Here is a 22,232-nt window from a genome sequence, read left to right as displayed (position 1 = left end):
GAGTGTCTTTAAAGATGAGTTGAATCCAGTAAGATAGAACGTACTTTTTGCACCTAGTGCAGAGTCTCTAGAAAAGAAGTAAACGTGGCTCCACGATGTGAGGATCTGTTACTTGAGAATTTCTGCCGCTCGGCTATGCTTGTCTTGAGAGAAGCTGCGAATTAATCTTTATCTGCACAGTTCAGAATCATCTCAACGGCTTGAAAAGCTAGGCAAAGTTTCTGCATATTTGATTTAGCTGATTTAATTCTCTGAATTATTGTGGTTATTGATTTAATGAGAAAAAGGGTTTTCTGATCTTTGAAAATGTTAATGATTTCTGCTAAATTTTCCTGCGGGTTTTTCTGCTTAACTTTGTCACTGTAAAGGTTTTTAGGCATTTCTTGATTAGTTTGGCCTGAAACTTGAATAAATTCGGGGAAGTCATTAGTAGGAATTTCTTGTGGTTTTTCTATCTTCTCTAAATGATTGAATCTTTTTCTGTATACCTTACAACCACGATAAGAAACGTGATTTTCTTAACAGTAAATGCAAGTTGTTTTTTCATCTGGTTTTAATTTACAGGTATTGGATCTGTGGTTTTGTCCGCACTTACAGCACCTGACCTTTAAATGTAAAATCAAAAAGCATTAAGAATTTTTATTTATTTATTTATTGGTTAACATTATATGGATGAACTAGGGAAAGCTTTGATGTGGAGAAGTAGCATATTCTGTCACTGAAGAATTAGTATTTTAGGCAGTCGGATTTAATACTCAGCGCAGATGAATTTACTAAACGGTTTTTCAATTGGTTGGCATGTATTCATTTTGGTTCCAGGAAAATAGACCGTAATAAGCGGCTGAGTATACTAGCCTATGAATTTAAACAGCGGCGGATAGATACTGTTGCTGCTAAAAATGACGGATACACGTAGTCGGAGCGGGGAATGAGAAAACTAAGTTGAATTAATAACGAAGCTATAATACTACCAAATGTAGTCATTCAAATAAGTAACAATTATGCGCAAACTTATTGCTGAGTTATTAATAGTAAATTATTTATTAGTCTTTCGTCCGTTAAAAATTTTAAGTTTCTAAAGTTAAAAAAAAAAGCACAAGTTACAAAGTAAAAGCAATGGCAAATGATCTGCAAAAAAGTAAAAAATAGAAAATATATATAAAAATTAAATCAAATGGGAAACAGTCGGTAACCGAAAACAACAAAAGTTAATAAACCAAAATATTCGAACAGTAGTTTTTAGCCTAATTTTGTTTTTTATGAAAAAGTTGGAGAAAATTAGATTAATTTACATCGTTTCAGTGTCGGTGAAATTCAAGACAACGGTATTGAAAGCCATGATATCTCCAAATTTAAAACTGGAATTTTTTAACTTAAAATAATAAACATTTCATAGCTCAAATCCCAGGCGTTCCTTTCATTTCAAAGAAAATAAACTGTTAAATCTAAATTAAATCATTTTTCTATAATTTTAGAGTAAGTTAATTGAACACTTTCCAGATTCCATTCGTCTTGGTAGATTTGGGCTTAGAGAAAACTCACTTTGGGAGACCATTTTTTTTTCGCTGTACTTCTCAGTTTTAATTTCCCCAGGGTTCGTAGCCACATTTTAGTTAAAAAAATAAGCACCTATAAGCACTTTTCAAGCACATTTTAAGAAAAAAATAAGCACATTATACACAACTGCATAACCTTAAAAGAAAAATTAGACTTGTATTTTAAAATATGAGCACTGCAATATTTATTAAGAAAATGAGCATTACCTCAACCATGGAAAACAACTTTTTTTCTTCTTTTTTTTTAAATTTTAAATGACAGTTCAATTTACAGAATTAGTTTATAATGAGAGGGAAAAAAAAACTATGCAGAACTAAACTATATTACAAGATTTAATGATGAAATTTCAGTTCAAAATATAGAAAATAAATAATAATAAGCCATTTTAATTGTATTCGTTTGGCATCTAATAATAATTATTTTTCCACTCACATTAATATTTAAATAATTTAACTTAAATCAAAATTCTGAACATTTTCTAAATTTTCATTGCATAACAGTTTTCCCTTAACATTTATTCCAAGCAAAGTAATTTAAGTAAAAAAGAGGCACATTTCTGAAATCAGAAGACGTGAAATTGCTTCATGCAGTCTCCTTCAACAGTAAAAGCTTAACTAACCTGCATACTCTGAAATTGCCGAATATTCCGGATAGTAACTGGAAAAAGAGGAGTAGGGGAGATTGTAGCCGTTCTTTAGATTTCTCGGCTAAATAAATGATTTTGACATTTCGATATGTGCATCATATAAAAATAGACCACTATCAAACAAACTGAGAAATAATCTGCTTAGAAAGCACAGTAAAATTCTTTTAAGTGTTCATAAACAAATCTTGAAACGCTTGGGTTGGGTAGACCACAGAACTTTTAGTCCTATTCAATGCAGATTGGACAGTGACACACACACACACACACACACACACACAAAAAAAAAAAAAAAAAAAAAAAAAAAAAAAAAAAAAATACATATTCTCATAATATAAGCATAACGATCATAATAAACACGAATATGAACTGACCACGCGGAACGAGAATGCAAATTATTAAAATCTTGATAGAAAGAAATTCAAACGTGTGTAGTATTTGGGTGGGAGGAAAAGAATACCGAATGTACCGGAATTTTCTACGGTTTTCGCAATTCTTAGACCAATAGAACGATGTGCACCTGTTTGTACTCTCGCGCGCACCGTAGATTACGTTAATGCAGAGAAAGGGGGAAAAGCTATTTCCGGGAGTAGGATTCACCATCTGACGTTCCATATAAGGAAGAAAAGTTGTTTATTTAGTTTCGGCTTTGGTATCATCCGTGAACCTTTAGGTTCCTTTCGAAGGGCTCCCGGACTGAAGAGTCCTATCCCTGTCGATGCTGAATCACTTTTCGAACGTTGGGAGCATAAGTGAATTCTGGCAGAGTGTCAATAAGCAGAAAATATGTCAGTAAGCAAAAAAATATGGCATAGAGTCCAGTCGATGGTGAGGTGGCGATACTTGCACTTGGGGAGAAGTAACCGGAGGCTATTTCCCAGGAATCAGGTCGATGCGATGAGAAACAAAGTTGAAGGCGGCGTCGGTGGGCGGAGAGAAGGCTGGAGAATCATCAGGTCAGGTGGTATAGAGTAGCCAATGGCTGAGAAAGTGATTTTTTTTTGTAAGAGAGCTGAGGGGTCTCATGCACGGGGCGCATTCATTAAAAAAAGCACTAAAAGCAAAAAATAAGCACTAAAAACAAAAAAATAAGGGCTAACAAAAAGTAAGCACCTATAATGGCCTTTATATTTTATTTTCAAATATAAGGCCTTATAAGCACTTGCAAGGACCGCTACGAACCCTGTTAGAGTCTGCTGCCATTCGGAAAAGCGTAATATATTATTCTCTCATATTTGATCTGCCTGTTAATTAATTATCTAGATTAAGATTATTAAAAACAATAGATGCAGTTATTAAAATTAAATAAAAATGCATAAAATTAATGATATATTTAATTTAAAATATTAAATATACGCTGCTGGCCATTAAAATTGCAACACCAGGAAGGAATAATCTGACGAACATCAAAATCCCAAGAGAGGAAGAAGACATTGGGATATGTAAATGTTTAGTATTATGATTTCATCGCATTTAGACAACGCAGGACGGAGAAACAACATCTGAAACACTTCATAAAAGAAAAGTTGTGCAGTGGATTTCTCATTTGGAAAGCGCTTTGTAAGATCGGGGTTTCCTCAGAATCTCCTGTTATGCCTCGAATAATAAGAATAAATGCTTACCAGCAAGTGTCGGAATTTGAGTTTTTGACAATGCAGAATAAAGAGGCACGATCGTTGCCTATCAAGAGTGTGGATTATCGTTCCATGATATCGCCCGTCGCATTGGTCGACATCCAACCACAGTCACGCGAATATGGATTCAATGAGTTGCTGAGGGTCATACTAAACGGCACGCAGAATCTCAACGCGCTTCCATGACTAACGACCAAGAAGACAGACATGTTGTGAAGTCAGCCCCGCAAAACCGTACGACCACAGACGGTCAGGGAAACGGGCATGTTTGCAGCACGCCCAGTATTCGTTCGTACGGTGCGTCGACGTTTGCAGCAGCGCGGACTATCAACACGGCGACCGTTACTTCGTCTTCCCTTGACAATGTAGACAAGACACGGCCACTCTGGTGCGCGGAACGACAAAGCTGGATACAGGAATAGTACAATGTCATCTTTTCAGACGAGTTCCAGTTCAGCGTGCAGTATTCTGTTGGCCGTATGCGTATCTCGAGGCTGCGAGAAGACCGCACGTCGCCTGCTTGCATTCGATATCGGCATAGGGGCCCTGCACCTGGTGTGATGATTTGAGCAGCCATTGGTTACACGACACGCACATCTCTGGTTCGGATCGACTTTAATTTGAACGCAAATCGATACATTTCTCGTGTCTTATACGTCCAGTGGATGTGCCCTATCTTCGAGGCCTGCCAAACGCCATCTTCCAAGAAGATAATGCAAGATCATATGTTGCAGATCGTATTCTGATCTTCCTCGATACACAGGGTCATCACATTTGATTGCTGCTCTGGTCTCCAGATTTGTCACCCATTGAAAACATTGGTCATGGGTTCCTGAGAGAATGGCACACCACCCCTCTCCAGGTAAAACGGTTGATGAAATGTGGCATAGACTTGAAGCATTATGGAATGTATGTAGATACTACAGATATTAAATCAGAAACAGGTAGTTTTAAAAAATGCGTTATTTTAATAAATATGACGCTGCTAAATTATTATCACATCTTTTAAAGATAATATAGGAATACACTTTAATTGAACTCCGAGTTAAAAAAATTGCGTTATGATTATTTTAAACATAGTCAGAATATAATTATAGAAATATTGCTTTTTATATTTGGAAAATCTTGCGTCACAAGTTGATCAATTTTCAACAGTTTGAAATTAACTCGAATCACATTCTTCTTGAATGTGTTCATTACGTCCAGAAACTTAACACACTTCCGGCCACTCTAAAGTACCTGTGTTACCACACAGGCCAAAATGTTTTCTGAATTTTTACGAACTAAAGAGAAAATTGCTGCTTTTAGGAATTCAGTTATCAATTTATATAATAAAGATGCATTTACAGTATTATTAGTATTTTATTTCAGTTTTCTCTTTTATTAAATTACTATAAGTGCTACTGTACTTTTGTTTATTTAGTTTGTTTGTGATACAACTTACTTCTTACATGGTATATTTTGTGGAACATGAAGAAATTAAAGTTAACCAAAAAAAAAAAAAAAAAAAAAAAAAAAAAAAAAACTTTCAGATTTTATATTAAGGCGAAAAGGGCTTCTTTTAACGTTTTGTGTGCTGCCTTTACGTATTAATTATCACGTTCCTTGCACTTAAAACACATAAAATTCAATTCGACAGCAACATCGCAAAATATTTAAACACATCGAAACAGCATACCTTTAGCATTTCCATCACACAGTCTCGAGCGCTGGGGATAAAAATGGTGTTTTCTTTTGTACAGTGTTGCCATTGCTCGCTTTGAAATCGTAGAGTTCTGTTAATCATAAATTTGTTAAAGTTTTACAATATTTTAAATAGATAATAAAACAAATTCAAAATTCGGGCCTCTAAATGCCCATGTTCGATTGGAGGACTACGTTATTCAGAACTGGATGGTTCTAGGTACCGTTGTTTCATCACAGCGCGAGAAACATTCATGCAGATTCTTCATTACTTAGTTTCTCTAAATATAATTGATAGCGATAATTTTTGGCGGCAACAATTTGAAAAGTGAATCGACGCAAAGTGGCGTTTCGGAATTACTAGCCCTTTGGGCTAAGCAAAATATAGTCCGAAGTCAATACTTTATAAAGTTGATACTGTCCATTCATTTCGAGCATACATGATTTTTTATAAAAATGACAATTCCAATGCAAACCAGATTACATGAGACAAAGATTTTCATATATTTTCTTTATTGACATAAAAACAGAGAAACATATCGAAAGGTCTTGTTAATCATATAATAATGAAACATTTTTTTTTTTTTTTTGGATATTAACCAGTCAATTGAACTGGGCTTGTAAATGATGAAGCTATGTAAAATCTCTTTCTTTGTGTGAATTTTGAGTGGTATGCATCGCAACCTGAATACGGAGCTCGACGATATGCATTTTATTCACAGGCGAAAGGAACGCAGCAGTTATTCATAGGAAGTACAGGGGAAGAATTCTTTGCGCTTCCTTCGAATAACTGCTCCATTTATCCGCAGCCCCAGGGATAAAATGTAGGTCGGTGGTTTTTTGCGTTCATGGAACGATAGATAAGACTTACATTTCGCACGGGGAATGCAGATTTTTGCCTGCGGGTCGCCATGTACGTCCTCAACGTGCCATTCTACGCACACATTCTATTACAAACTTGGCTTATTTCGATCCCCTTTACATTTGTGCTATATATTTTTGATCCACTCTGTATAAATGAAATTTCTGGATTCGTATAATGTTATGTTTTGCTTAATTTTTGGAAGAGCGGGAAAACGAAATGAAATGGAAATATTTTAGCTAAAGCTTTTCAGTTGTCGAAAGACGAACAATTTTTCCAGCCCTTATTTTAAATCAATTCCTCACAATATTATAAAATCCGTTCGAAACAAATAAAAGATAAAAGTTTACTTGTTTGTTCTTAACCCCTTGAGTACATTTGATGTCTGAGACGCGTCATTCACTTTTTCCCCCTAGGAGCGGTTGACGTGTCTAAGACGTCAAACCAAAAATTAAACTCTTGGGTACATTTGACGTCTGAGAGACGGCATTCACTGGTTTTCCCTAGGAGCGGATGACATGTCTAAAATGATATTTGAGGTTATGCACAATTCTGTTCATTTCATTGGAGCTTGTATCAGTCATAATAGAAGAGGCAATTACAGTATTTCGGTGAACATTATTTGCGATACACTGCCCCATTATGTCAAAAACAAGGAATATATTTTATGATAGTGAAAGTGACTGAGAAATCTAAAGAAGAATTGTTTAGTGATCCTGAAATTGACAATTGCAATGAAATACAAAGCGAAGGTGATGAAGACGATATCAAACTAGAAAATGATGACAATTGTAATATAATATCAAGGTTTCGAAGACGCACAAGACGTCTATCGAGCAGTGATAGTGAATCTTCTCGTGACCAGTATCAGAGGAATGAATCTGGGAAGAAGAAGGAGCCTGCATAGACTAGGTAGTAATCCTACACCTTTGGATGTTTTGAAAGAAGTCTTGAATGAAGATTTTTGGGACACTATAGTAGAAGAGACGAATAGATATGCCAGACAAGGGATAGAAAAAGAAGGTTGTGTAAAAAAAAAGGTGGTTTAGACAAATAGATATGCCAGACAAGGGATAGAAAAAGAAGGTTGTGGGAAAAAAAAAAGTGGTTTCCTGTAAGTTCTGATGAAATGAAAGCTTATATTGCATCTTGATGTTGCACATAAAGAAGCCAAAAATGCATATGTATTGGTCAAAACGATATGCAATAAGTACTCCAATTTTTGCCAGCACTATATGGCATGCGATAGGCTTTTGATATTTCAAGCTTTCTACATTTTACGGATAATGAAGATGACAGAATAAGGAAGATTAGAAATATAGTGGATTATCTAAATATTAAATTTTGTTACATTTATACTCCTAAAGTGAAGTAGCTATTGATGAATCGCAACCAAAAATTATATCCATTCCACAAGCAAAAATTTTCTCAAATAAATCCGTACACAAGGGGTTAAGTTAGTGTAAATCCTAAGGAATTATGTTTACAAATTTTATTGTTCCAGTTAATTATTATAACCTAATACTACCAGGAATAATTTTCTACCCGGATTTTAAATTTATTTCTTTTATCAAAAAACATTACAATAATTTGTTTTAGTGCTATTACAGTGTAACACTTCCCTTTACGTATATAAAAAGGATCTGATTTGTTCATTTATTATTCTAGAAGTTTCAATGAAACTTTTCAGCCTGTATTCGTTTTATTTGGAAAAGAAATTGAACTTAATATTTAGAGCTAGAAATGAATTTCGTAATGGGAAGATGCTACAAACCGGATGTCCTCATTCAGTTTTTACTCGACTTGTCGCTACACCAAATTTATGCACATTTTGTATTTTCAACATTTCATTAATTACGTAGAATTCGAATGCTAACTGGGGGAGGCTTAAAAAAAAAGCTAAAATCTAAGGTGAAAAAAAAAATAAAAAGGAAAAATTAATAGTACATCACTGCAACGGAAATTTGACACCTGCCCCCTAGTGAGGAGCTCTCTCCGTCAGTCATTTTTCAGTCGAACCCCAATTATTATGCCAATATATGAGGCTTATGTTTTATAATTTTCAAAGGACCTATACCTGAAAAGCGCCTTCTGTTGGTTATATCACAATTATTTTCTTTCAGTTTATCTCCAGCGTTATGCAAAGAGTGGACTATTCCGGCTAATACATATAAGCGTTAGGTATCAATAATATATTTAAGGCCAGCTCATTTATTTCGTAAGGTTCTTTCTACAACCTTCATTCCTTAAAATCATGTTATAATTGAGGGCATAATACATTTCTATGGCACTGATTTTTCCAAAGTTAGCGTGACTTTTTATTAAGCTAATTTTTGGATTGATTGGATCGCATTTTGGGCACAAGAAAGAAAACTTTTCGCTTAAGCGAATATATTAATATACTTAGTGATTACTTGAAGAATTACTACAATATACTGAAATAACGAAATAAAAAATTACTACAGTATACTGAAATAACAAGATAAGCAGTTACTATAATATACTGAAATAACATGATAAAAAATTACTACAGTATACTGAAATAATTTCTATGTTGTTTTGCAATCAATCAGCACTCAATGTAAAAGAACGGTGAGTTGTACGCAATAAACTTACTTAATATTTCGTGCTAAATTTGCAGGCATGAAGATAACTAAAAAAAATTCATTTCTTGTCAGGTATTAAAAGGGATTATGATATTAAAAATATTAATATTAAGGCATTAAAAATAAAAATAAAAGGCTTAATATAATATAGCAATAGTAAAAAAAGGCTTAATAAAAATGAATTATTATAAAGCTAAATATAAATTAAGAAAAAATGCCTAATATAAATTATTAATAAAAAAATGCTTAATATTGACAAATTAAATCAAACGGGGAACATATTTTTGAGTCAATTTAGACTAAAAAATATACGCTTACCGTTTGAACATTTTGATCAATGTTGTGTTAGTTAAATATAAATGTATTTTCCAAAGCTGTCACTAATATTGATCCCTGAACCAACTGATAGAACATTAAGAACTCTTTCATAATTTGAATCAAAACAGATAAATTCAAAGTGTGCAATTTTGCCATAAAAGTTCAAGTTTAAAATACTAAAATTCAAACAAAAAATACTCATAATTATTAAACTGTAAAGAGTTTTTTAATTTCATGTGCTTTTTACTTCCTTGTACGAAGTAAAAAGGAAGTATTGTAATCGCGAAAAGTTTCAGGAAACATATTTCAACAAAAATATCTATTTTGGCCACTATCGAATGCAATTTAACGGTTTTTGCATGATATCTGTATGTAAGGAGAGAATAAGACTCATTTCCTCCAAAAAATTATAAAACTGCTTTAAAATTAATTCTGAAGAGAATTTTTCGTGGCGTCTGCACGAATGTATGTACGTACGTGCGTACCTATCTCGCATAACTCAAAAACGAGTAGCCTCAGAACGTTCAAATTTTGTATATAGGACTGCTATAACATGTACATGTGCACCTCGTATTTGGGTTGCAATCGGCCGCACCAAACGTATATAAATATATTTATATATATATTCACTCTGTTACCCGGCTCAGTGATCTCAGTTTCTTTACTCTTATATGTTTGTAAATTGCACATTTTTTGCTTTAAAAATGATTGAATTATGTTGTTTTTATATTCCGGTTAAGGTTTTTATGCCTTTAGTAAATCTGTATGCAATATGTTTAGAATTATCAACAATTCTAAAGTTGTTTAATTGCCGCTAAGCCTGTTTTTAATGGCGGCCATTGATGTTTACATTTGAAACAGGAGACTAGTGGATTTGTTGCCAATCTAGAGAAACTTAGCTTCGCAACAACAAAGACAACGCATTCATTTATTATTGCCAATTAAATCATGCTTAATTCTTTCTGGAATTTTTTCGAGGAAATAAGCGTTTGAGATTTACTTTGTAATTTTTAATATAGATATTTTGAGTTTTTATGTATTTTTGCCTTCTTGCAAAGTGAGAACTGAATTAATTAAATGAGAAATACTCAATCGTCTGTGAAAAACTGTTTCTTTTTTGTTTTGTTTGCTTAATTTCTTTTATACATAGTTCTAGCTTTAATATAGTATTTGAATAGAACATGTGGCAACGATTAGATAATTCTTTAAATGATATATACATTTTGTGCATTCTGAGTTATAATATGAATGAAATATAATACTGTTAAGTAAACCTAGCACCAGAGTGTCGCTGTGGTAAACAAAGTGAATTTAAAAGAATGCATTTATTCTATTGTGGTTTATGCGCTGTCGGCGAAGTAGGTTTAATTCAATCTAATAAGTTTAAATAAAATGCAAGAAAAAATGCATATAATTTAATATTCCCTACAAGGAATTTATGTGGTGTACACATCAGATTTTTTTGTAGGTGTTTGTTTATTCATTAATGTGTTTGTTTATATTTTTATGTGTTTTTATTTTTGTTTAACTTAAAAAAAATTCAAGCGAGTAAATTTACACAATTTAAAAATTAGAGTATGCATATATAATATTTTATCTTAAAATTCTAAAAGTTAAATGCTTAAAGTTACATAATTTGGACTTTAACTCTTTCTAGTAACGTCTTTTGCCATTTTTGTTTTTAAATATTCATTTCACTTTTTATTTATTTATTTTTGTTTGAAAAAAATCTCAATTTCAGCTTTAAAAAACTACTTAAAAATTACTAATTTATATAAGTTTTGCAATTTAAAAACCTTAGAAGTTTTGCAATTAGATAGAAAAGAATCATATACGAGGGCTATCCAGAAAGTAGATTACGTTTTGGAATAAAAAAATAAACAAAGTATAGGAAACAAATTTTATTATATACAGATGAAAGCCACACTCAAATACTACTTTTCTACATAGTCACCATACAAATTAAGGCATTTATCGTAGCGATGTACGAGCTTGGAAATTCCTTCGTCGAAAAATTCGGCCGCCTGCGCCTTCAACCACTTCGTTACCTCTTCTTGCCTTCCATCTTGCACAAAACTTGTGGTAACCAAGCTTTTCGCTGATGATTTCGTGCAACAAACTTCGCGAAATTTGTGGAAAACTCAAAGAAAGTTCCGTTATTGTGAAATTTCGATTTTCACGGACTTTAGCATCGACTTTTTCGAGAAGTTCGGCGGTCACTCTGCTGGGTCTCCCACTTCGATCTTCGTCGTGAACATTGGTTCGGCCATTTTGAAATCTTATGACCCACTGACGCACTCCACCTTCAGTGATAATGTTGTCCCCATACACTTCACGAAGCTGCCGATAGATTTCTATCGGTTTACAGTTTTTTGCAGTCAGAAACCTTATTACTGAGCGCACCTCGCAGCTCGCGGGATTTTCAATTAACGCAGACATTTCAAACCGTCACAGTATCTGAACGGAGCACAGCACGAACCTCTCACTAGCATGGCTAGATGCAGACTGAGCTGCGCAACGCTCTGACCCCAAGATGGCCGCGCTAGCCCCGCCCCTAGCGGACACAGACGGAAACGTAATCTACTTCCTGGATGGCCCTCGTATTTATTACATAACAGTGAATAGTTTAAAAACAAGTAATTTAAATCAGAATCTCTCTAAATCATTTAATAGAAAAAAAGTCATATCAATCATAAAATTTGCAACTATAATACAAGTTCAAAAAATTAAGGAAAAGTCTTTTTCCAAATAATTCCTTCTCTAAAATACCGGATTTACAATCTTATTAATTCACAGTAAGGGAGGGGGGACGAGGACCATAACGAACAAAGTTTCGTTCACATCTAATACCTACAGCAAATGGTTCATTGTGTGCTGCTGCGATAATATTCACGAACAATTTTTGTAATTAAATAGTAATCATAACAATACGATATACTACGAAATCATAGTGCCACCTATTCCAACTGCGCACAGAAATACGAAAAACTAAAGCAAGTCACTATTTTTCCTTGCTGTAGTATTTCGTGAACCGAAGTGGTCCTTTCATTTATATCCATTTACAGTAAAATTTACAACATTTCCATAAATTGGTCAAACATAAACATTCAAGCATATATTACTGCAAACTGACAAAACAGCAGAGTGTGCTATGAAGGATTTCAGCAAGGGTGTGTTTCTTCGTTACATGTATACAAAAAAAATATCTCGCTACACAAGTAATAATAACATTATTGCAAATAATATGATTTAGTATCACAAGAATAGCAGTCATTTTGGGGGGAACAATTTACTACAATATGCAAGTAAGAAACTACATTAAACAACATGGTCTCACATAACAGATCTAATTCATTAATTTTAATTAGTTTCACTAGCAAAGCTTTTGAAAATAGAACTCAAGAAGTAATAATCTCGTGTACTTTTAACTCAATTAACATCCGAGTTATAATTTATAAGTATAACATGGGCATACTATAATATATACAATCCCTTTGTTTTTAAATCATTTTCGATCTACAGCTAATGATAATTTTTGAAGCAGCTGCATGATGCCATTTTTAATAAGCAAACTATGACTCTAATGATTGCATTCTACAAAACATAGAATTTGTCATTAATAAAATAAATGTACTTTAAATAGTTTTCGACACACTTCAATCTGCTTTGCCATGAATAATTGCTTAACATTTCTTAAACAAACAATTTTTGTGTTAATATACAATAATAACAAATTTAAAATTTTGTAAAGTACTGAAGAATCGTAGTAGAGGATTCATAGAATATTCCTACAAAATTCCAAGTATTCTGGAATGGTAACTTTCTCCTCTTATAGATAATACTAACAAAAGCTGTACATTGACAGCAAATTTTTCAATCAGAACTGTAATTAAAAAATGAGTTTGGACATTGTAATAAATTTTACTCTTCTCCATTTAACGCATTTTGATTAATTCTACCCAAAAGGGCTCAAAAATTTTTCCATGGTGTCACTTCACTGGCTTTCTATGAAATATAAGCAAATTTCTGAATTATTCATACTCTATTACAAAACATACATTTTTTTACACTTCAGTTCGTGAATTTGTAATACATTTTCTGGCATTGGTCTGAAGATGTTTAACGTTTGTACACAATAAAAGAACACAAGATTGCACAGAAATAGCCTCTTCTTCTAAAATGCACATTTCACAGTTTTTTACAAAAATCTTTCTTTTTTTACTTAAACACAGTAAGTGTTTGACAGCAGTTTTTATTGCCTTATTATGTGTTCCTTTATTCTTTCTACTATGTGTTGGTCTTCAGAAAAATATGGCGACCGAAAAAAAGCTGGAATGATGGATAAGAAGCCATTGCTAAATGAACCAATGGGAGCACCCGATTTGGTAAGATCACGCCTTATCATCATTACACGATGGATCACATGTATGGCGCCATTGACAGTTTGCTCATCTGGGTGGATGATACGAGCTTGACGACCTTCCTATTCTAACAAAAGTTCACCTAAATTCAAAAGATATTTAAATACATATTTAGTCAATATTTAAATAAATATTTATTCATTCATTTAAACACATAAAACATAATATTATTGAAAGAACACTGTTAACGGAATATTGTTATTTAAATATTAGCTATCCCGAAAGCTAAACAAACATTAACAAAATTTAAATATTAGCTGTAAATTAAGATATTAGCTGAGAAGCTAAATACAGAGATATTGACTAAGTCAATATTTAAATAAGCATTTATTCATTTAAACACAAAGATCAAAATGCTATTAACAGAACACAGTTAGCGTAACATTGTTACATAACAGAACATTGTTATTTAAATATTAGTTTTCCTTATGAAAATTAAGATATTAGCTAAATTGACAGAAAACTTGGAATATCATTAGGCTTACCAGACATCCTCTTTTGACCGGAATTGACCCCATCTGATGATGTGGTACCTACGTCCCAGCCAGTCATTCAGATTTTCCCGCTTATGTGTTCAAATTTTAAAAGTCCAGAATACACATAAATGATATTAATACGAGCCCACAAGAGCTGACAACATTTTACGACACATTCTTTCTGACACTGAGGCATGGGAAAGAAGTTTTGATGAAACAGAAACTTTTATTTGGATATACAGCAGTGAATGAACAGGGTCTGAAATTGAAGCTTCGGGTGAAATTATTAATGAAGTTCTTGCAAATAATGCAGTAAGCATAGATCATCCTTTTGATGAAGTTGATGATTGTAAAGGCTTTTTGGGCTAGCTAGTTTGAAAATTTGGAACGGGATTATTTGGAAAAATAAACACTGAGAAGATGGATGGATATTTTATGGGCATTTCAAAGGAAACATTTGATGTGCACACCACATGGCTTCCTTGTAAATATTAAATTATGCACATTTTTCCTGCATTCCATTTATACTTAACCTAAAATTAAATTAAATCTACTTCATTGATAGTGCATAAAGCAAAATATAATAAATGCATTCTTTAAAATTCACTGTATTTATTTACCATAGCAAAACTCTGGCTCTAGGTTTGCTTAACAGCGTTACGTCTCATTCATTTTATAACTCAGAATGCACAAAAATTATAGCATCTGAAGAACTGCATAATTTCCCTAGTGTTCATTACGCGTAACATTTTTGTATTTGGTGGAAAGTTCTTTCAACATTCTGTCGCCTCGTCCGTGTCCAGTACTCAAATGTGTTTTTATGAAGAATGGGAAATAACTCGGCGTCTGTGACATAGTACTGATGCTTTCTTTAACAGGATAAATGAATGTACTTTTGCTTTCCACAAACAACCCATTCTAGCGATTCAGGGGCCAGTAGTCCGGTGGTTCCTTCCGAGTGGTCGTATTGGCTAGTTCACATCATTTATTAACTTCTGGTAAGTAGTTTCGATTCTTTGAAACGAAAACGAAAATGTATTTCCTACTTTGCCGTTTTGTCATTTAGCATTCCATAGAATGCCTAGGAAGTGTATGAAATATGAATAGTTTCATAGTATAATATGAATAGTTCATTGCCGGCTAGCCTGGAAATATGAATAGTTCATTGCCGGCTAGGCTGGAAATATGAATAGTTCATTGCCGGCTAGACAGGAAATACAAATAGTTCATTGCCGGCTAGTCAGGAAATACAAATAGTTCATTGCCAGCTAGCCAGGAAATATGAATAGTTCATTGCTGGCTAGCCAGGAAATACGAATAGGTCATTGCCGGCTAGCCAGGAAATATGAATAGGTCACTGCTGGCTAGCCAGGAAATATGAATAGTTCATTGCCGGCTAGTCAGGAAATATGAATAGTTCATTGCTGGCTAGCCAGGAAATACGAATATAGTTCATTGCCGGCATTGCCAGCTAGCCAGAAAATATGAACAGTTCATTGCTGGCTAGTCAGGAAATATGAATAGTTCATTGCCGGCTAGTCAGGAAATATGAATAGTTCATTGCCGGCTAGCCAGGAAATATGAATAGTTCATTGCCGGCTAGTTATAGGTATTGTATACAACTGCCTAGGCATTTTACAGAATGCTGGATTTTATACTTTGCCGGTAACATGAAAATGTAAGATACGAGTTTCATTTTTGTAGAACTACGGATTGATATTTCATGAATCAGCTTCAAGAATTAGATATAAAATATGCAAACTAAAAAATATATATATTTGTAACTCAATGCACATGCATCATATTATGTGAAAAGACGTTTATTTATAAGGCAAAAATTTTATGTAAGAGGATACTAAATAATTTTTCGAACCATTTTGAAAGACGACTAATAGAAAACAAAAAAAGGGAGCTACAGAATTCATCTGACTGCTCTACATTCAAACAAGCACTATTCTGCTGCAAATAACAAGAAATATTAAACATTCAAAAATACAATTGAAATAACCATAGTGAGCAGAGTTCATGCACATTGCTTATTCAACTAATGGAATACATTGCTCACTCCTGAATGCAGCACAAAAAGATGTGAAGTGAAGGCAGGCAAATAGGCAGCCATATTACAATTAACAAAGTGAATGCAAATTACATTGCTTAGCACAATCGAAAAATATGCACGAAGTAAACTGCTCAAAAAAGAGGGGGCACAGTTCTACATCTCCCGTTCTATGGGCCGATTGAGGAAATTCAACTTGCGTTTTTCATGTATCACAAGCTCCACTAAGGATACGCATTAGATTTATATTAAACATTGTTCTTATATAGCTATCCTGAAACAAAATCGGACTTTCTCTCAAATGACATGCCAATTTGTTTCCATATTTCGATTCAACGACTCAAATTATGCCAAACTGGCAAGTTTTCAACAATTCGAAATTTTGTTTCATTCCAAATAAAATTCGCTCATTTTTTATGATTTATTTTTAAATATTTTTTATAAATTTTTCAAAAACATTTTTAATTATAACCTATGAAATTTTTAATACCTTCATAAAGAAGATGTATTTTTAAGCATACATGCAAAAAATTAGAGTTTTTTATTCAAAATTTCCTAAAACATACGCGAATTTATATATTGGCGCGTTTTGAAATTTGGCATATTTGTTATAAGCGATAATAACGCCAAATTTGGGTTAAGACTTTGTTACAATTATTATAAAGTATGAATGATGACTTTTTTCCCCGCTCGTGTACAATGAAAAAAGGGAAAAAATAGATTACTATAAATTAAGAAGTTTGCCAAGTGAGTTACTGTTGGAGCAAACTGAAAAAAATGTGCCAAGATAAATTTTTAAATTTCTCACCAAAAATTTCAAAATTTAATATTTAGGCATAATTTGAGTCCCAGAACCGAAATATGGAAAACAATTGGCTTGTCATTTCAGAAAAAATCTGATTTTGTGTCAAAATACCTGCATTAGAACAATGCTATATATAAATATAAGAGAACCTGCATACAATCCAAGACTTTGTTGCAAAAATTCAGTCAAAATCGAAGACACATATGTGCAAATTGCATCAAATCCAGCAAAGTTCCTCTCCCGGCCTTCACTTATATAACTGTTTGTCTGTTTACTTATGTCACAGATATACAGTCTTCCACTTAAAAAAGTATTTTAAATGAAACCAAATATTCATGTGTTGTCATTTTTAAACGTGAAATATTCTAAATTTCAAAATAAATCATTTTATATATTTCTTTGCATTTTTATTTAGGAAAATTTAGCATTCCTTATTAAAAAAAAATCTGATGTGAACAAAATATGACTTTCTTGTATGGGGTACATAATACACATTTTTTGCTGCATTTCCATTTATACTTATTTCCTCGAATTTGGGATATATTTCTCATTCATTCAGTTCTCACTTCATGGCAAGGCAAAAATACATAAAAACTCATAATATCTTCATTAAAAATTTAAATATATGAAAAAACATAAAGTTAAACTAAATTTGTTTTACTGAAACGTCCCCGTCCCAGGACCCTGCGATTTAGATAATGACCTTGTTATTGGCCGGCGCTGGAATAAAAATTTATAAATTAGAAATAAGCCTACTATCCTATATTATGAAGAACTTAAGACCCCAAAATTATATATTAAATAGAATCGACTATCTTTTTATTACTTTTGAAATTTATCTGCTAAAATTTCAGATTCCACATATGTCTAAAATTTCATGTATATAAAAATTATGCTAGTATATAAAATTTATGCTAAAATTTCAGATTCCACATACCAAAGGGACTTGGCCCCTGTCACTCTTCCAGCCCTACTGTCTTCAATGGATTTAAATAAATTTGCTGGTTTTCCCATCTAGCTGAGGATTTGCAGTATAATGTTAATACGAAAAAAAAAATTAAAATCTTTCTTTGGGGAATTCCTAACAGATTCTGACTCAGACACTCATAATAAGAAATATGACTAGTATGTAGTTTAGAACTAAATAAAAAATGAAAACATTTTTCAAATGGTTAATCTGAAATATACCTTTCGTACTCAAATTATTTGCAAATCATATTGAATTTGTGTACAGAATAGAATCAACATCAGTAACAGACAGTATATTAAAAATTCTTGGCTTGCACAGAAATGTTCTGTATTTGAAAAACGTTTTTAAATTTGTTCTTATCTGAAGTTCTTAAACAGACAACTGAAATTTCAAAATTAATTTATTTTTGGTAAGTATACGACACATGAAGAAACATTAAATTTCCTGATATTTAATTATTACAAATAAAAATTGCAAGTAAATGATTACAAATTATTTATAATTACATTATTTAAACATGTACACAACAAAACCATGCTCTAAGAAACAAGAGTTAACTTCAACTTGGAAATTAAGACAAAGAACTGATGTCTAATAAAAGCTCCAAAAATAAAGTCTAATAAAAATTCTAATAACCAAGTTAATTGAAATATTAAAAGAATAGTTAAATTATGAATTAAAAAACATTCAAAATCTTAACTGAAAATGATTAACAGTTCTCTTTATAATATACACGATGATGTACAAAACTTACAGGCTTCGGACGTCGTGGACGGAGCCGGCGGCGCTGCCTTCGGCTTCTCGTCGTTGATGAGGAGTCCTTTAAAAATAGTATATAGTATATAAATATACAAATAGTATATAAATAGAAACTTTCAATAGTTACAACACATATTGCAAATATTTTATATTTGCAATTACATATAAAAAATCTTAAATAGCTGTATGCATTTTGCAGCTGAGGATGGTGGTTCGGTAAAACCATCGAAACTAGTCCTGTGAAAATTTTGTAAATATAACGCTGATTTTTGTTGTTTGACTTCTGAATTAGCTATATGCCGGTTTATATAAAATATTAACATCAAGTTAAACTAAAAACAAAATGAATTACAAAAACATTATCAGCTGCTACAAATGTATCCGAGTTTTTTAATAAACTTTGTGCGCATTTTTCATGAGCTATGTCTCTTCGATTTTGAAAGGAAAATGAAAACTGGAGCTTTAATGAATGGAACATGACTCTTGATATTATTTTGTTATTCTGTATTAATTAAGCATTCAAATAGTTTTACAGATCTGTAATTCTATATGCTTAAAATTGAAAGACATTGTGTTAAAGAAGTACCAGATATATATATATCTACGAGATCAGTGCAGCAATAATGTGCCGCTAAGATATTACATAAAAAAAACCTACAAAGATCTTCTTAGTAACAATAAATAATCAAGAAAATACCTTTCATGTCTTTTGTGTTTAATCTTTCTACTCTTTAGATGTTATAGCTGTAGAGGATGAGAAAGGCAGTTGCACAAACGATGCATTATGTCAGTGTTCGTGTTTAATCTTTCTACTCTTTAGATGTTATAGCTGTAGAGGATGAGAAAGGCAGTTGCACAAACGATGCATTATGTCGGTCATTACTTAAAGTCTCAGATGAGGCTTAAACTCCGTTAGGATACAGAATAAAGTAAATCATTTTCCAAGCTGCTCACAGCTTTACAACAGCGTAAGATATTTTAAGATCTTTGAACTGACTTTCTCACACAGCTTTATAGGAAAATCTTCGGCTATTATTTTATGTTTCTTTACTGCTTCATTTCGATATACTATGAAGAACTTATCCATACACACCTCAAAATTATCTTCTATTAAAAAAAAGAAAAAGAAGATTTCTTGCAATAACCATAAAGGACATTATTTTACATTATTTAAACATTAACATAAATAATGCTCTCAAAAAGCAAGACTTAACTTCAACTGGCAAGTTAAAACTGAGGACCGATGTCTAATAAAAGCTCCTACACTAAGTTGACTACTGATAAAAAAGCTAATAACCAAGTTACATAAAATTTTACATTCATACTCTTAATTGAGAGATACTTATTCTCATTATAATATATATGAAGTATAATATACAAAACTTACTTTGGGTGGTGGGGGTGGAGGTGATTTCACACTCTGTAAAAGTAACAAATATATTTAAACTTTCAATAGTTAACGCACATATTCAAATAGTTCTTAAATTTACAATCAGATGTCAAACATTTACAGCAGTGGTTCTCAACCTTTTACCTAATTGTGCCATCTAAACAAAAATTGAAAACCTTTAGTATCACCACTACAAAGTATTACTAAATTTGTTTGGAATGCCTTCATTTATTATCGTGTCTGCACCCATGTTATGACTGGATACCAGAAAGCCAGGAAAGTCTCTGCTTTCCATCCTGGCATCAACCAAAGACAAAACAAATGCATATTCTTTCTCTAAAGATGTTTATCAACAAATGATATTGACTGAAGGGAAAAAGGGAATGTTAAAAAATATATATTTTAAAGTAAGAAATGCTTTAGTTTTTGGGGAGCAGACATTGTGTGGGTCACTTTTTTTAACATAAATTATATCTGTAAAGTTGGGGTGCGAGTATTACACGAGCGTATACGGTAAATTTTCTTTAAAATTTGAAAAGAGAAACTGCTTAGATAGTATTATGATGTTCAAAGAACCACTGATGATATTCCTGTTTTATAAAAATAGAAACTTTTGCGAGTTTTAAATCTCCATACTAAAAAGAATAATAAATCTGCTAGGAATTTCCTAAACACAATACTCAAGAAAAATACTAAATTCCACTGTTAAAAATACTGCTGTAACAATGAAAATATATTTTGAATGTTTAAAATAAAAATAAATCAAAATTCATGAATTTTTTTTAAAGACATGCTTTAGAGAAATGTTGAGGGGGGAAATTGTTCTTACCTCTTCTGGCCCCCAGAGACTTGCCCTAACTTTAAAAAAAAAAAAAAAAAAAAAAAAAAAAAAGAGAGAGAGAGAGAGAATTGAATTGTATGTATACAGTGCATGAATAACAAAAATGCATATTCAATAAAAAATTAACATTAACATAGAATCTAACAATGAAATGGATTTGGGGGAAAAACACTTCATTTAAAAAGTAAATAAATAAATAAAAACCAAAATTGTAAACAAATCAAAGGGTAAATTTATTTTAAATTAACAGTACTTCCTCTGTATCATCAGTTCACTCTTACTTTGACACAGATTTTTCTCCTAATTCCATTCATTTCCATTTCAAACAGAAATGGTATTGAGAGACCTTCCCTTTAATAATATCTGTTGTTACTGCATTTTTAGAATATTTATAACAAAACAATACGAAAAGCATAATATAAAGGAGAAAATCAGCATTTAGTCCTTATTTCTTAAAATGCATCTAATTAATAGTTGACTATTTGGCAATGAAATCTATCGACCTTTTAATTTCTTCCAATATTGTCATCAAAATATTGTGGGGTACTTACGAGTTCGTAGATTTGGATTTCGAATAACAACATTTGATGAAGAATGGAAACACAATTTATTAGACAGTATTACTTAGGACAGCTCCAAAAACACGTTTACAGTCACTGAAAAACTACGACAAATAACGCTAAAACAATCAGCAACACAGACTTCAGGCTATAAAGGTGAAGAAAGCCTCACGGTGAAACACCGGAGAATGGCTCCCGACTCGGTTCGTTCTCGGAATTCTACGTACTATCGAGACTATCCGAGCTATGAATCGTGATGCACTCGATGCATCAACTCACAATACTCGGACTAGACACCTCGACGTTAGAATACATCAACTCGATAGACTACGAGACACTCCTACTTCGCATACCAGCAGGGTTATATAGCTTTTGGGTTGCCTTCAAGAACATTCATGTCAAACCGGTAAGAATTTGTTCTAGAATGTTCTCCGTCAGTCCACGGCATATTGCCAACATTGTCGGCATGTGGAAGATTTTGTGCCAAGGCAACTAACCTGCTTTCCCTTGCCACTTTCTGGCAACCCTAAATCCGCCTTGCCCTATCTTACTGCAGCTGAACATTTTGTAAGAATATTAAATATATTTTCAAACATTCATTTCAACAGTTATACCAAAGTTTTAACTGAAAGCAAGTTTTCTGCTTCAAAT

General features: G+C 32.5%; 1 protein-coding gene across 4 annotated transcripts in view; it reads right to left on the bottom strand.

Annotated features, from left to right (window-relative positions):
- Positions 1 to 11,955: 11,955 nt before the first annotated feature.
- Positions 11,956 to 22,232, bottom strand: part of LOC146999027 (uncharacterized) — a 60,608-nt gene continuing 50,331 nt past the window's right edge. For 2 of the 4 annotated variants that reach the window (XM_085812251.1, XM_085812248.1), the window contains 4 exons: positions 21,010 to 21,038; positions 20,178 to 20,210; positions 18,786 to 18,851; positions 11,956 to 13,806 (listed from right to left, as the gene is read on the bottom strand). In XM_085812251.1, coding sequence (XP_085668377.1) covers positions 13,792 to 13,806; positions 18,786 to 18,851; positions 20,178 to 20,210; positions 21,010 to 21,038 — 143 coding nt within the window. In that variant the 3' untranslated portion in view covers positions 11,956 to 13,791. The remainder of the gene's footprint in view (positions 13,807 to 18,785; positions 18,852 to 20,177; positions 20,211 to 21,009; positions 21,039 to 22,232) is intronic. The other 2 variants (XM_085812249.1, XM_085812250.1) reach the window with 1 other exon arrangement.

Source organism: Stegodyphus dumicola, chromosome 2 (genome assembly GCF_044657685.1).
Source record: "Stegodyphus dumicola isolate Sdum_Otavi_A_Nest chromosome 2, ASM4465768v1".
In the NCBI taxonomy this organism is placed as follows: Eukaryota; Metazoa; Arthropoda; class Arachnida; order Araneae; family Eresidae; genus Stegodyphus; species Stegodyphus dumicola.
This window is presented reverse-complemented; position numbering and strand designations above follow the sequence as displayed.